At 44.0% G+C, this 16,801-nt stretch overlaps 1 protein-coding gene across 1 annotated transcript in view; it reads left to right on the top strand.

Moving 5' to 3' along the window:
- Positions 1 to 16,801, top strand: part of efcab2 (EF-hand calcium binding domain 2) — a 45,718-nt gene that overhangs the window by 21,078 nt on the left and 7,839 nt on the right. Inside the window, exons 4-5 of the mRNA XM_048601370.1 lie at positions 6,811 to 6,853; positions 7,960 to 8,026. Of these exons, the coding sequence (XP_048457327.1) occupies positions 6,811 to 6,853; positions 7,960 to 8,026 (110 nt within the window). The remainder of the gene's footprint in view (positions 1 to 6,810; positions 6,854 to 7,959; positions 8,027 to 16,801) is intronic.

Genomic DNA, 16,801 nt, shown 5'->3' with positions numbered 1-16,801 from the left:
AAATCATGAGTATCATTAAATTCTAAGCTGCTGGTTCTGGGTTCTACTGCCTAAGATGGAAACGTCTATTGTTATGGATCAGGCCACAGCCCCTCAAAACATATCAAGGAGATAGCCTAGACCCTAACTTTTACCTTATTTAAAGGCAAGTGTAAGTCGCTGGGTTCTAGATGTGATTTGATTGGTCAAACTACTAGGCTTTAATCAAAACACTCTTTATTCTTACACCAAACCGACTCCCACAGCTAACTTGACTACATTTCTTCTCACCCACTCTCTTGCAAAAATGTGAACCCACACTCCCAATTCCTCCGCCTCTGCCATATCTGCTCCCAGGATGAAGCGTTCCACTCCCGGACATCCCAGATGTCCTCCTACTTCAAGGACCGTAACTTCCCCTCTCCTGTGATTCATAATGCCCTCAAGTGCATGTCCTGCATTTCCCGCATTTCTGCCCTCAAAACCCCTCCCCAAACAACAACAAGGATAGAGTCGCCCTGGACATCACATACCACCCCACGAACCTCTGAATCCAATGCATCATCCTCCTCCACTTTCGCCACTTGCAATTAGACCCTACCACCAAAGAGATATTCCCCTCCCCACCCCTATCTGCTTTCCATAGGGACTGCTCTCTCTGCAACTCCCTTGTCTGCTCCACACTCTCTACAAAACCCACCACACCTAGCACCTTTCCCTGCAACCACAGGAGGTGCTACACCTGCCTCTACACCTCCCCTCTTACCTCAGTCCAAGGCCCCAAACAATCATTCCGTATCCGACAGGGATTCACCTGCATATCTTCCAACCTGGTTTACTGCATCCATTGCTCTCATCTACATCGGAGAGACCAAACGCAGACTCGGTGACAGATTTGTGGAGCATCTGCACTCTGTACACTCCAATCAACACCACCTTCCGGTTGCCAGCCATTTCAACTCCCCTTCCCAATCTCTTGGTGATATGTCCATCCTGGGCTTCCTCCAATGTCACAATGAGGCCACATGAAAATTGGAGGAACAACACCTTATCGTCCACCTTAGGAGCTTACGGCCCAATGGCCTCAACATGGAATTCACTAGCTTCAAAATCTCCCCACTCCCAGCCGCATCCCGTGTCCAACCCTACCTCTCATCCCCACCTCCTTGACCTGACACAACCTTTACATCTTCCTTCTCACCTATCTGCCCCTCCCTTCCCATTGACCAATCTCCACAATCCCCTCAGAGATAGTAGGAACTGCAGAAGCTGGAGAATCTGAGATAACAAGGTGTAGAGCTGGATGAACACAGCAGGCCAAGCAGCATCAGAGGAGCAGGAAAGCTGACGTTTCGGGCCTAGACCCTTTGGGACCCTCCCTATTTATTTGAGCTCCCTTCCCCCTGTCCTGATGAAGGGTCCCGACCCAACACGTCGACTTCCCTGCTCCTCTGATGCTGCCTGATCTGCTGTGTTCCTCCAGCTCCACATTATATTGAATAAAACCATTGTTTCAGGCTGCCATGCTGGTCATCAGAACCCTTGTCTTTGAATGATTTTTGTTTTATATAGGCACTCTTGTCTTTTATTTAGATCCTGATAGTATTCATGAGTTAGATTGCAATGTTAAACTCCGTTGAGTCCCCTAACCACCAGCCTGCTCCCCAGTGACCTGGATGGACTAGAGGAGATGTTGGGAACTGGCATAATGTGAAAGTGATATGACTACTGCTAAGAGACCAATGCACATGATGTCAACAAGCTGAGTGTTACATAGAACATTACAGCACAGTACAGGCCCTTCAGCCCACAATGTTGTGCCGACTTATTAGCCTACTCTAAGATCAAACTAACCTGCATACTCTTCATTTTACTATCATCCATATGCCTATGCGAGAGTCGCTTAAATGTCCCTATGTACTTGACTCTATTACCACTGCTGGCAGTGAATTCCACGCACCCACCACTCTCTGTGTAAAGAACCTACCTCTCACATCCTCCCTATACCTTCTTCCAATCACCTTAAAATTATGTCCCCTCTTGATAGTCATTTCCACCCTGGGAAAAAGTTTCTGGTTATCCACTCTATCTGTGCCTCTCATCATCTTGCACACCTCTACAAGTCACCTCTCATCCGTCTTCGTTGCAATGAAAAAAGCCCTAGCTTCCTTAACCTTTCCTTATAAGACCTGCCTTCCAGTCCAGGCAGCATTCTGGTAAATCTCCTCTGCACCCTCTCTAAAGCTTCCACACCCTTCCTATGATAAGGTGCCCAGAACTGAGCACAATATTCAAAGTGTGGTCTAACCAGGGCTTTATAGAGCTGCAGCATAACCTCGCAGTTCTTAAACTCAATTCCCCTGCCAATGAAAGCCAACCCCTCCACACTGCCAAGAATCCTATCATTAACCCTGTATTCTGCATTCAAATTTGACCTTCCAAAATGAATCACTTCACACTTTTCTCGGTTGAATGCCGTCTGCCACTTCTTTGCCCAGCTCTGCATCCTGTCAATATCCCGTTGCAACCTGCAACAGCCCTCCACACTATCCACAACTCTACCAACATTCATATCATCAGCAAACTTACTAACCCATCCTTCTACTTCCTCATCCAAGTCATTTATAAAGATCACAAAGAGCAGAGGTGCTAAACAGATCCCTGTGGAACACCACTGGTCACCGAGCTCCAGGCTGGAAACTTTCCATCTACTACCACCCTCTGTCTTCTATTGGACAGCCAATTCTGTATCCAGACAGCCAAATTTCCCTGAATCCCATGCCTCCTTACTTTCTGAATGAGCTTACCATGGGGAACCTTATCAAATGCCTTGTTAAAAACCATATACACCACATCCACTGCTCTACCTTCATCAATGTGCTTTGTCACACCCTCAAAGAATTCAATAAGGCTCATGAGACCTGCCCCTCACAAAGCCATGCTGACTATTTCTAATCAAACTATGCTTTTTCCAAATAATCATAAATACTATCTCTCAGAATCCTCTCCAATAATTTGCCCATCACAAAAGTAAGACTGATGGTCTGTAATTCCCAGGATTATCCCTATTCCTTTCTTGAACAAGGGATTAACATTTGCCACACTCCAATCATCTGGTATTACTCCAGTGGACAGTGAGGACGCAAAGATCATCTCCAAAAGCGCAGCAATCTCTTCCCTCACGTCCTGTAGTAACTTTGGGTATATCCCATCTGGCCCAGGGGACTTATCTATCCTCACGTTTTTCAAAATTTCTAGCACATCCTCCTTCCTAACATCAACCTGTTCAAGCATATCTGCCTGTTTTATGCTGTCCTCAAATGTCAAGGTCCCTCTCTCTGGTGAATACTGAAGCAAAGTATTCATTAAGGACCCCTCCTACCTCCTCCAACTCGAGGCACAAGTTCCCTCCACTATCCCCGATTGGCCGTACCCTCACTCTGGCCATCCTCTTGTTCCTCACATAAGTATAGAGCGCCTTGGGGTTTTCCTTAATCCTACATGCCAAGGCTTTTTCGTGCCCCCTTCTAGCTCTCCTAAGTCCATTCTTCAGTTCCTTCCTGGCTACCTTGTAACCCTCTAGAGCCCTGTCCGGTTCTTTGCTTCCTCTACCTTAAGTAAGCTTCCTTCTTCATCTTGACATGCTGTTCCACATGTCTTGTCATCCAAGGTTCCTTCACCTTTCCATCCTTTCCTTGCTTCAGAGGGACAAACCTATCCAGCACTTGCAGCAAGTGCTCCCTAAACAACTTCCACATTTCTGTCGTGCATTTCCCTGAGAACACCTGATCCCAATTTATGCTCCTCAGTTCCTGCCTAATAGCATTGTAATTCTCCCTCCCCCAATTAAATACTTCCATATACCGTCTGCTCCTATCTCTCTCCACGACTATAGTAAAGGTCAGGGAGTTGTGATCACTATCACCAAAATGCTCTCCCACCGAGAGATCTAACACCTGGCCTGGTTTGTTGCCAAGCACCAAATCCAATATGGCCTCCCCTCTTGTTGGCCTATCTATTTATTGAATCAGAAATCCTTCCTGGACACACCTCACAAAATCTGCTCCATCCAAACTATTTGCAGTTAGGTGGTTCCAGTCGATATTAGGGAAGTTGAAGTCACCCATGACAACAACCCTATTACTTCTGCACCTTTCCAAAATCTGCCTCCCAATCTGTTCCTCAGTGTTTCTGTTGCTATTGGGTGGTCTATAGAAAACTCCCAGTAAAGTGACTGCTCCTTTCCTGTTTCTGACTTCCACCCATGCTGACTCAATAGACAAACCCTCCTCGACGACCTCCCTTTCTGCAGCTGTGATACCATCCCTGATTAGCAATGCCACTCCCTGACCTCTTTTACCTCCCTCCCTATTTCTTTTGAAACATCTAAACCCCGGAACATCCAATAACCATTTCTGCCCCTGTGATATCCAAGTCTCCGTAATGGCCACAACATCATAGTCCAAGTACTGATCCATGCTGTAAGTTCATCACCCTTACTCCTGACACTTCTTGTGTTAAAATAGACACACTTCAACCCATCACACTGACTGCAACTTTGCCCTATCAACTGTCTGTCCTTCCTCACAGACTCTCTGCATGCTGTATCTGCCTATACACCAGCTACCCCATCCTCTGATCAGTAGCTCTGGTTTCTATCCCCCTGCCAAACTAGTTTAAATCCTTCCAAAGAGCTTAACAAACCTCCCACCCAGGATATTGGTGCCACTTCAGTTCAGGTGCAACCCGTCCTTCTTGTACAGGTCCCATCTTCCCCAGAAGGTTTCCCAATGGATACTGCCACTGCCCGAATATATTAGTTCACTTGCCCAGCAGTCCCCGTGTCCACGTTTGCTCCTGCTCAGCCTTCGCTCCACGTATTCACGGGGAAAGTTTTTTATACTGAAACCTTACCTTCCCAGCTGCCCCCTGGCTCGTGCTCTCACGACTCCCGCTGCTGAATTAACTATTAGCTGCATTGAGCGAATGGAAATCCTCTTTTTTTTTTTTTGTCTCCACAACAAACTTTTTCTCTGGCTACCAATTTTGTCCCTTTCTGCTAATGACCTGCATCTAAATCAGACTATTTAGACCCTTGATGTTCTGATTGTGCCCAAGGTGAGCTTTCCTACAGCTCTCCTCTATCACCAAGAATGTGTACTTCCACTTACATAATATTGCCCACCTTCATCAATGCCTGAGCTCCAACTCACCTGCTACTGAAACCCCCATTCATGTTCCTGTTACCTCGAGACTTGACTATTCCATTGTTGTCCTGGCAGACCTTCCATTGACCATCCGACATGGACTTTTCCTTGGCCAAAATTTGTGCCTACATCTTAATTTGCAGAAAGTCCTTAATAGCCGTTGTTGAATGTCCCTCAATTCAAGGATGCTGTCTCCTCAGGCTAGTGCGTTTCGGCAATAGGTCTTCATGTGACTGATCTTTGGAGATATTCATAACATCACATGAGGCATTGTGTTCTGGAGAGCAAGACTTGCTTCCTTTACTTTCCTTCTTAGCTGCTATTCTGCATTGTCTTTAAGGTATTTGGATTGAAAGCATGATGTAGGTCAACAGATGAGTTGTCACCATTTTGGACATTGGTAGCAAGCTCCTCCCAGTTGTTAATGTCAATGCTACTATGCTTCAAGGGGAGACTTAGAGTGTCTTTGCAGCATTTTCTTTCCCTCCTCAGAACAGTGGCCAGTAAAGAATTGAGAAAACAAATCTAGCAGGGAAGGTGATTTTCAGCTATTGAGACAAGATGTACAGTTCATCGTAGTCAATTTTGCAGTTTTGCCTGAATACTTGTACAGTTGGATTCAAGAAGCACACAGGCATTTGTTCAATGAGCTGCTCCCACCCCTTCCATTGAATGTGGAGGATGACACAAAGGCATTGCTGGTGGAATTTCTCTTGTGTATCGCTGATACGCAGTCCATGCCTTCCTAAATGGAATTGGTGAGAATCCCTTTCAAAAATGCATCTGAAGACCATTTCTTATCAGTTCCTACCATGATTTGCTGAGTGGACTTAAGAGGTGCTGATTCATGCATGCACTGATACCAATTTAACTAACGAGTTTCAATCATTGATCAAAACCTGTGTTTGTTTTAGACAGCTACCAAGGACATCTATATAAACATATGAGTAATAGATATTTCATATATATATATTATCATTTCAGCACAGGAACCTTTCATTGCAAAATGCCCTGGTGGTTAGGATGTTTGATTTGGAAAATGGTCAAGAAGTTTGATCCATTTCTACCCATAGTCTCACCAAGGCTACATGCAGTTTGAAACTGAACCCTAATGTCCTGTATGTAGTATCCCTTTGTGTTCTGTACTTCTAAAAGTTCATATTTTATTCAAACTGCTGCTTGAATTTCCACTAATCACTTAACCAAACATCAACCTCATCTCTGCCAAATCTCAATTTGTTACATTTTCCATAATGAATTACATCTGCAATTTTTCTGTTACCAATGGAGCTTCTCAAATCCTTTTTGTAGCTGTGCACATTGATATTCATTGATATTCTTCAATTCAGTAACATCTGTTTGGAACATTAGGCACAATTCCTTTGTCTAATTAATTCATAAAAACAATGAACAGCACAGCACAGAGTGCTGCCCAACTGCCACGCTACCTTAAAGCTTCCCTATATTCAGTGGCTAATGTCCTGAATTATAATGATTCACCATTACAACAGTGACTATTCTTCAAATTGGCTTTAGGGTGTTTGGGATGTCTTGAGGTTGCAGTGGTGCTAAATAAATGCAAAGCTTTTTCTTAACGTGCATTTTTTCTACTTTTCCTTTATAGATACAGACCCCAACCGGAGGATGTTATTTTGCGAGCATTTGAGGTACGATTGAATTTTAAATTCCATATCATAAAGCCTATTTTGCAATAGCATACTTTCTAGTTTCAACACTTCTGATTATTATTCATTTAGAATGCAAAAAATTAAGAAATTTTTAAGATAAACAGCCTAGAAGGAGACATTTCAGCCCAATCTTGTCCTTGCTGGCTGAAAAATAGCTATACAGTCTAAACCAACTTTTCAGCACTTGGTCTGTGATGAAGATTTCTGCTTCTAACACCCCTGCAGGAAATGAGCTCCAGATCTCCAACAGATCCGCTGTGAGATTTGCAGGCACTGAAACCAGACAGTGCAATTTGTGAAACGTCGCAGTTCACTGTCTGTTTCAAGCTGAGTCAAAGGTTTCATCACATCTCATCCCAGACCCATTGGTTGGATATACCTAAGATGAATGGCAAAAGATGGCCTTTTGAACTGTACCTGAAGGGGGTGAGAAGTTTTTTTATCAATACACCTGGCAGACTACTACAGGCGGGAAGTCAAGCATCTCAACACTCTCACCAGGCAATAAGTTTAGATGACATGGATGGGAAGAAGACCTTGTGAAAATAGACCAGTTGGACAAGTGGCCTGTTTCCATGTGGTAAATTCTACGTACAACATAATCTTTAGAAAGTGAAGGTCAAATAACAGCACATCAGTTTTTGTTGTTAAAAGTAATTGGAAAGAAAGGCACTGCCAAAAGCAAGGAAGGAACAGGACATCTGGCTGAATATTTGCTTTGTGTTATTTACTTTGACTGTTACTCACTTGCTATCAGTGAAATGAAGCAGTTCAACAATTACTGCCTGGCCTCACCTTGCCAAGTACATTGCTTCAAAATGATTAGAAATGCTTAGGGTAGGTCACACATGCACCATGAAAAGACCAGTTTGGATCAGATTTATTTACACTCCTGGGCTACAGTATCATACTAGTTCAGTGTTAGGGTGTCACTGGGGCATCTCCAAACGTGAGAGGTTCAGACTGCTTACCGGAATATCTCACATTGTATTTGAGAAAATATCAAAAGTAAAACCCAAAATCTGTAAATATCCATTAATTTTAATCATCAACCTTTTTATGTCACTGCTATATTTCATCCCCAGGTGTTAGATCAAACTAAAAAAGGATATCTTACCCAAGAGGAACTTACAAAGTATTTGACTGAGGAAGGTACTGTCTCTTTTCTGTGTTTTGTGTATATATGTATATATATTGTATGAACTTTCTGTAAATGTAACACTTCCAATAATACTTTCTTATGCTTTCTTGATCATGTTTAACCTTCCTGGAGCTGAAAACACGTGGCATTAGCGTCAAGAAGGGAAAGATGGCCAAATGGCATTTGTGTGATTTTGAGTGGGGCTTTATTATACCAATCTTGGAGCCCTTTCTGTTTCTGACAGAAAATTGGCAGATATGTTATGATGAGATAACATACAACACATTTAGCTCCCCACTTGCCCTTGCAGCATTGAATGAAAGGAGATGACTGGGAATCCCTCACATATTACTGCTGGATCTCAGTAATTCCACCAGTAAACCAAGCACGTGTAACATGCTCCCACCGCTATAAAATTCTTCTGGATTCCCCTTTAGCTTATGCCATAACATACACAGCAGTGTTACACAAGCCCAACACTTGTATCTGTTTGTAATTCCCACAATCTCTCCCCCATCACTACTCCTAAATCGCATATTTAAAACCAGTCAGTTTTATTTCCTACCACGTTCCTCAGTCTTCTAGTCTTATGATAATATGCTGTTACCCATGACTTTAAAAGAAACAGTAAAAAAAGCAAATATTTCTTTAAGGTCACAGTTTCTATGGAAAATCTAACGACTTGCAGCATTTTATCAAAATTACCAGAATATCATGCAATGAAAATAGAAGTTGACTTACGCTGTTATTATAAACTCTTGGCTCTGCTAATATGTTGTGGCTGTAATTGTTCATAGGTAAAACATCTTTAGTCGCAATACAGTATATTTTTTAACTCACCATGGACAAAGCCTTGGGATCTGCAAGTAATATAAAAAGTTCACATTGTATACACTTCCTGTTAATTAGGTTTTGAATGCCTGTTGCAAATGTATGTCGTCCTTGGCAGAGTATAAAGAATCAAAGGAACCCTCAAGAACAATGCACATTAGAGCCAGAGTATCTGTATTCTCTCAGTGGACTTCTGTATGAATCTGCCCAGTGTTTATTTCACCCGCACATTCATCACCTGAAAGGGGCGCATAAGTGCACATTTGTGGAAAGCAATGAAAAAATTATTTAAATTATGTAGTGCTTTATGTTAAATTGGCTCAAAGTGTTCTACAGGAAGTGCAATCACAATTATTATATAGGCTGACACAGCAGCTGATTTCCATATAGCAGGGTTCCACAAACAGTAACTGAGACACATAACCAGATAATCTGGTGGAGGCATATAGCATGAGAAAGAAGAGTTACAAGCTCAAGCTGTTGACCAAGGATACCAGCAAGACTACTTGATCTTTCCTCAGGTACTTTATATCCACCTGAACAGATAAGTGGAATCTAGTTTAAATGTTGTATTAGGAACAAGCCAGCTCATGCAAAGTACTGTTTTATCTGCACTGAGTGAGCCAGGCCAATACTTGTAGAAAGTATTAGGACAGGATTTCCTTTGAATGCATGTTTTAGACAGTCAAGAGTCGGAGCAGAATCCCATCGCCCCCTCATCCACTCCTGACAGTCAGCATAATGCCTGGTTTATTTTGGGGCCAGGTGTAACTAACATCTGGCATTAATGTGCACAAATATTAACACTCCTGCTCCTCTTAGCCCCATAAAACTAAATCAGTCTTTAGCATCTGAGATATCTCAATTAAATCTCCTCTCATCTTTCTAAACTCTAGAGAGTATAGGCCTAAATTGCTCAATCTCTTCTCATAAGACAAGCCTTTCATCTCTGGAATTAATCTGGTGAACCTTCCCTCAATTATGTCTTTCTTCAAGTAAGCGGACCAAAACTGTACATAGCATACCAGATACAGTCTCACTAATGCCTTGTACAATTGCATTATGGAAGATTAGAGGCATGGACTATTTTCTAAACGGAGAAAGGCTTTGGAAATCTGAAGCATAAAGGGACTTGGGAGTCCTAGTTAGCATTCTGTTAAAGTTATTGTGCAGGTTCATTTGGAAGTTGGGAAGGCAAATGCAATGTTAACATTCATTTCAAGGGGACTAGAATACAGGAGCAGAAATGTATTGCTGAAACTGTATAAGTCTCTTGCAGACAATACTTAGAATATTATGAACAGTTTTGGACCCTATATGAAAGGAAGGATGTGCTGGCATTGGAGGGGATCCAGTGGAGGTTTACAAGAATGATCCTGGGGATGAAGGGCTTGTCATATGAGGAGCAGTTGGGGACTCTAGGTCTGTACTTGATGGATGAGGGGGGATCTAATTTTTTTATTCATTTGTGGGATGTGGGCATCGCTGACTAGCCAGCATTTATTGCACATCTCTAGTTGCCCTTGAGAAGGTGGTGGTGAGCTGCCTTCTTGAACCGCTCTAGTCCACCTGCTGTGGGTTGACTCACAATGCCATTAGGGAGGGAATTCCAGCATTTTGATCTGATGACAGTGAAGGAACAGCGATATATTTCCAAGTCAGTATCATGAGTGGCTTGGAGGGGAACTTACAGGTGGTGGTGTTCCCATGTATCTGCTATCCTTGTGCTTCTAGATAGAAGTGGTCATGGGTTTAGATGATGCTGTCTGAGGATCTTGGGTGAATTTCTGTAGTGCATCTTGTAGATAGTATATACTGCAGCTACTGAGCGTCAGAGTTGGAGCAGGTGGATACTGGTGGATGTAGTGCCAATCCAGCGGGCTGCTTTGTCCTGGATGATGTCAAGCTTCTTGAGTGTTGTTGGACCCGCACCCATCCAGGCAAATAGGAAGTTTTCCATCACGTGCCTGTCTTGTGCCTTCTGAATGATGGGCAGGCTTTGGGGAGTTAAGAGGTGAGTTATTAACTTAAGTATTCCTAACCTCGGACCTCTTCTTGCAGCCACTGTGTTTATGTGGTGAGTTCTGTTGAGTTTCTGGTCAATGGTAACCCCCAGGATGTTGGATAGTGGGGGATTCACTGGTTGTAACACCATTGAATGTCAAGGGGTGGTGGTTAGATTGTCTCTTATTGGGGATGGTCATTGCCTGGCATTTGTGTGGTGCAAATGTTACTTGCCACGTGTCAGCCCAAGCCTGGAAATTGTCCAGATCTTGTTGCATTTGAACATGGACTGCTTCAGTATCTGAGGAGTCGTGAATGGTGCTGAACATTGTGCAATTATCAGAGCACATCCCCATGTCTGACCTTATGATGGAGGGAAGGCCATTGATGAAGCAACTGAAGATGTTTGGGCCCAGGGGGACTACCCTGAGGAACTCCTGCAGAGATGTCCTGGAGCTGAGATAACTGACCTCCAGCAGCCATGACCACATTACTATATGCAAGGTATGACTCTAACCAGTGGAGAGTTTTCCTTTGATACCCATTGATTCTGGTTTTGCTAGCACTCCTTGATGCCACACTCATTTGAATGCAGCCTTGATGTCACTCTTATCTCACCTCTGATTGAAACTTAGAGAATACTGACAGGCCTGGATAGAGTGGACGTGGAGAAGATGTGTCCACTAATAGAGAGACAAGGACCTGAGGGCACAGCCTCAAGAGTGAAGGGACAACCCTTTAGAATTGAGACGACAAGAAATGTCTTCAGCCAAAGGGTGGTTAATCCATGGAACTCATTGCCGCAGGGGACCGTGGAGGCCAAGTCATTGAGTTTATTTATGACTGAAATAGATAGGTTCTTGATTAGTATGAGGATCAAGGGTTATGGGGAAAGGGCAGGAGAATGGGGTTGAGAAGCATAAAAGCCATGATCGGATGGCAGAGCAGACTTGATGGGCCAAATGGCCTGATCTGTTCCTATGTCTTATGGTCTGGCAACACTTCTCTACTTTTATACTGCATTTCTTTAGCAAGAAATGCAAAATTCCATTTGCCTTCATTACCTGCTGTAGCTGTACACAAGCTCTCTGTAACTTATGCAAAAGGATACCCAGATCCCTCTGCACCCAAACATTTTGAAGTTTGTGTCCTTTTAAATAATAAGTTGCCTTTTTATTCTTCTAACCAAAATGAATAACCTTACACTTATCCACATTAAACTCCATCTGCTAAATTTTGGCCCATTCACATCATCTTTCTATATCCATTTAAAGTTTCTTATTTCTCCTTTGCAACTGATGTTCCCACTTATTTTAATGTCAACTGCAAATTGGCTATACTATATTCAACCCTACATTCAAGTCATTAATATAGATTGTAAATAGTTGGTGCTGGAGGTCAGAATCTGTGGCACCCCACTTGTTATAGGGGAGGTGATGGCCTAGTGGTACTTTCGCAAGACTATTGATCCAGAAACTCAGCTAAGGTTCTGGGGACTGGGGTTCAAATCCTGCTATGGTAGATAGTGGAATTTGAATTCATTACAAAAAAAACCTGGAATTAATTATTTACTGATGACCATGATAATTGTCAGACAAAACCCATTTGGCTCACTAATGTCATTGAAATTCTCATTGTCATGAAATCTTCCATTCTCGCGAGGAATGGTCACCTGGCCTGAAATGTTGATTCTGATTTCTCTTCACAGATGCTGCCAGACCTGCTGAGCGTTTCAAGCAACTTTTGTATTTGTTTCTGCCAGATCCTCACCTGGTCTGGCCTATACATGACTTCAAACCCACAGCAATGTGGTTGACTCTTAACTGTTCTCTGAAATGGCCAAGCAAGCCACTCAATTGTATCAGTTGCTACAAAGTCTCATCAAAGAAATGAAATAAGATGGACCCACGTAGTGTCAACCTAGGCACCAAGAAGAGACAATGGCATAAACAGCCCTGTCAAACCTGCAAAGTCCTCCGCCAACATCTGGAGGCTTGTGCCAAAATTGGGAGGGCTGCCTCGCAGACCAGTCAAGCAACAGCTAAAAATGAGATTCAGTCTAGTGAAGCTACCAAACAGAATAAGCAGCAAGTCATAGACAGAGCTAAGCAATTCCACAACCAAAAGACTAGATCTAAGCTAAACAGTCCTGCCACATCCAGTGGTGGTGGACAATTAAACAACTCACTGGAAGAGAAGCCATATTCGACTGAGTGTGGCATCAAGGAGCATTAGCAAAATTGGAATCAGTGGGTATTGGAGCAAACTCTCCACTGGTTGGAGTCATACCTGGCACATAGGAAGATGGTTATGGTTGTTGAGATCAGTCATCTCAGCTCCAGGACATCTCTGCAGAAGTTCCTCAGAGTGGTGTCTAGGCCCAACCATCTTCAGCTCCTTCATCAATGGCCTTCCCTCCATCATAGGGTCAGAAGTGGGGATTTACACCAATGATTGCACAATGTTCAGCACTATTCACGATTCCTCAAATACTGAAGCAGCCCATGTTCAAATGCAACAAGATCTGGACAATTTCCAGGCTTGGGCTGACAAATGGCAAGTTACATTCATGCCATAGAAATGCCAAGCAATGACCATCTCCATTAAGAGATGATCTAACCACCGTTCCTTGACATCAGTGGTATTACCAATACTGAATCTATCAACATCCTGGGGGTTACCATTGACCAGAAACTCAACAGTACTCATCACATAAGCACAGTAGCTACAAGAGCAGGTCAGAGGCTTGGAATATTGCAGTGATAACTCATCTCTTAACTCCCCAAAGCTTGTCCACCATCTACAAAGCACAAGTCAGGATTGTGATGGAAAACTCCCCACTTGCCTGAATGGGTGCAGCTCCAACAACACTCGAGAAGCTTGACACCATCCAGGACAAAGCAACCTGCTTAATTGGCAACACATAGATAAGCATCTACTCCCTCCACCACCGATGCCCAGTAGCGGCTGTGTGTATTATCTATAAGATGCACTGCAGAAATTCACCAAAGATCCATAGGCAGTTCCTTCCAAACCCACGACTACTTCCATGTAGAACACAAGGGATGCACATACATGGGAACACATCACCTTCATGTTCCCCTCCCAGCCACTCACCAAGCTGACTTATAACTGACAGTTCATTCACAGTTAGTGATAGTAGGAACTGCAGATGCTGGAGAATCCGAGACAACAAGGTGCAGGGCTGGATGAACACAGCAGGCCAAGCAGCATCATAGGAGCAGAGAGGCTTTTGACGTTTCGGGCCTAGACCCGTCATCAGAAAAGGGGGAGGGGAAGGGGGTTTTGAAATAAGTAGGAAGAGAGTGGGAGGCGGATAGAAGAGGGATAGAGGAGAGGATAGGTGGAGAGGAAACAAACAGGTCGAAGAGGCGGGGATGGAGCCAGTAAAGGTGAGTGTAGGTAGGGAGTTAGGAAGGGGATAGGTCAGTCCAGGGAGGACGGACAGGTCAAGGGGGCGGGATGAGGTTGGTCAGTAGGAGATGGAGGTGCGGCTTGAGGTGGGAGGAGGGGATAGGTGGGAGGAAGAACAGGTTAGGGAGGCAGGGACGAGCTGGACTGGTTTTGGGATGCGGTAGTGGGAGGGGAGATTTTGAAACTTGTGAAATCCACATTGATACCATTGGGCTGCAGGGTTCCCAAGCGGCATATGAGTTGCTGTTCCTGCAACCTTCGGGTGGCATCGTTGTGGCACTGCAGGAGGCCCAGGATGGACATATCGTCTGAGGAATGGGAGGGGGAGTTGAAATGGTTCGCGACTGGGAGGTGCAGTTGTTTATTGCGACCCGAGCGTAGGTGTTCTGCAAAGCGGTCCCCGAGCCTCCGCTTGATTTCCCCGATGTAGAGGAAGCCACACCGGGTACAGCGGATGCAGTATACCACATTGGCAGATGTGCAGGTGAACATCTGCTTGATGTGGAAAGTCTTCTTGGGGCCTGGGATGGGGGTGAGGGAGGAGGTATGGGGGCAGGTGTAGCACTTCCTGCGGTTGCAGGGAAAAGTGCCGGGTGTGGTGGAGCTGGAGGGGAGTGTGGAGCGGACAAGGGAGTCACGGAGAGAGTTGTCCCTCCGGAAAGCAGATAAAGGTGGGGAGGGAAAGATGTCTTTGGTGGTGGGGTCGGATTGCAGATGGCGGAAGTGTCGGAGGATGATGCGTTGGATCCGGAGGTACGTGAGGACGAGGGGGATTCTTTTTTGGTTCTTATTGCGTGGACGGGGTGTGAGGGATGAGGTGCGGGAGATGTGGGAGACACGGTTGAGGGCGTTCTCGACCACCGAGGAGGGGAAGTTACGGTCCTTGAAAAACGAGGACAACTGAGATGTACGGGAGTGGAATGCCTCATCCTGGGAGCAGATGCGGCGGAGGCGAAGGAATTGGGAATAGGGGATAGCATTTTTGCAGGAAGATGGGTGGGAGGAGGAGTATTCTAGGTAGCTGTGGGAGTTGGTGGGCTTGAAATGAATATCGGTTTCTAGGTGGTTGCCCGATATGGAGACAGAGAGGTCCAGGAAGGGGAGAGAGGTGTTAGAGATGGTCCAGGTAAACTTAAGGTTGGGGTGGAAGGTGTTAGTGAAGTGTATGAACTGTTCGAGCTCCTCGTTCATTCACAGTAACAGGATCGAAATCCTGGAATTCCCTCCCTAAGGACACTGTGTGTCTACATATAGCATGTGGACTGCAGCAGTTCAGCAAGGCAGCTCACCACCACCTTCTCAAGGGCAACTAAGGACAGGTGATAAGTGGCTGACCAGCCTACGACACCCATGTCCCATGAGTGATTTTAATAAAGTTACAGCTTGCCAACAGAAAAAGACAGAGTTATCCCAACTTGCTGCTTTCTGTTGTTATGGCCCAGACCAGACCCCTGAAAATAGTTTAAGAAGGGAGCCTAGACCCTAATCTTTTCTTATTTTAAAGGCAAATGTAGTGTGCTGTGTTCCAGATGTAATTCGATTGGTCAAACTTCTCGATGTTAAGCAAAGCACAATTTATTCAAACACTATAGTTAAAATACAACAAAAGAAAGAAGAACTTAGAATAATTTAATTCTATTAGAAAACTTAACAGAATAATAGATATAGTAACTATTACTATAAACTGTCCTAATATAGTAATATCCCATGAACACATGGAAATAACTGCATGGAGGCCAGTATCCTGTCACCAAGTCATCCTTTATTTATATATGCACAGTACACTAGCTGTCACCAGCCAGCTCAGAGTCAGTCCCTGAAGTCAGGAGGATCTCTGAATCCCCTGTTTATATCTGTCAGCCAGGGCTCCCTGCTTGGCCCAGGTTAACAACCCTAATCAAGGATCTCATAGTCAATAAGATCTACCTGGTTCCAATTACTATGCACATCCTTTGGGTAGTTTTGGCAAATTCAGAAAACGGGTTTTGTTTCACATGCAATGCAGCAGCCTATGAAGAAACCCCCCCAGCGTTTGGCTGTAGTCAATGGAGTGAAAAATAGCTTCCACTTTTACAAACCCAAAATAGCAACTGCTTAAAGCTAAACCTAAAAAGCAAACAATAAACTAGAGATCCTGATCTGTCAGTGCTGGCCATGCCCATCTAGGCTGCTGCTTTTGTTCCAACTTAAAAAACACAAAACCTTAAGAGCTGTTTTTGTCTCATAGACTGCTCCTCAATTGTCCCCCAATCTCTAAAAGAAACCAGGACAAAGTACACCTTAAAGCCACAGCATTATTATATTGTTGATTATCCAATCCTCTATCCAAGCTAATATATTACCCCTAACCCTGTGTGATTTTAGAACAAACTGTATGAATCTCTCTCTTAGTGAAGTATTTCTAGAACATAACAATGTCTAACTGACTGTGTGTCTGAACTGAAGCCTGGTCTGAAGATTTTTTTATCATTCTGTGGCAGTCAATATTTTGATTTTATCAACAGGATACTTAGGGA

This window comes from Rhincodon typus, chromosome 9 (assembly GCF_021869965.1).
Source record: "Rhincodon typus isolate 14 chromosome 9, sRhiTyp1.1, whole genome shotgun sequence".
NCBI classification, from domain to species: Eukaryota; Metazoa; Chordata; class Chondrichthyes; order Orectolobiformes; family Rhincodontidae; genus Rhincodon; species Rhincodon typus.
This window is presented reverse-complemented; position numbering and strand designations above follow the sequence as displayed.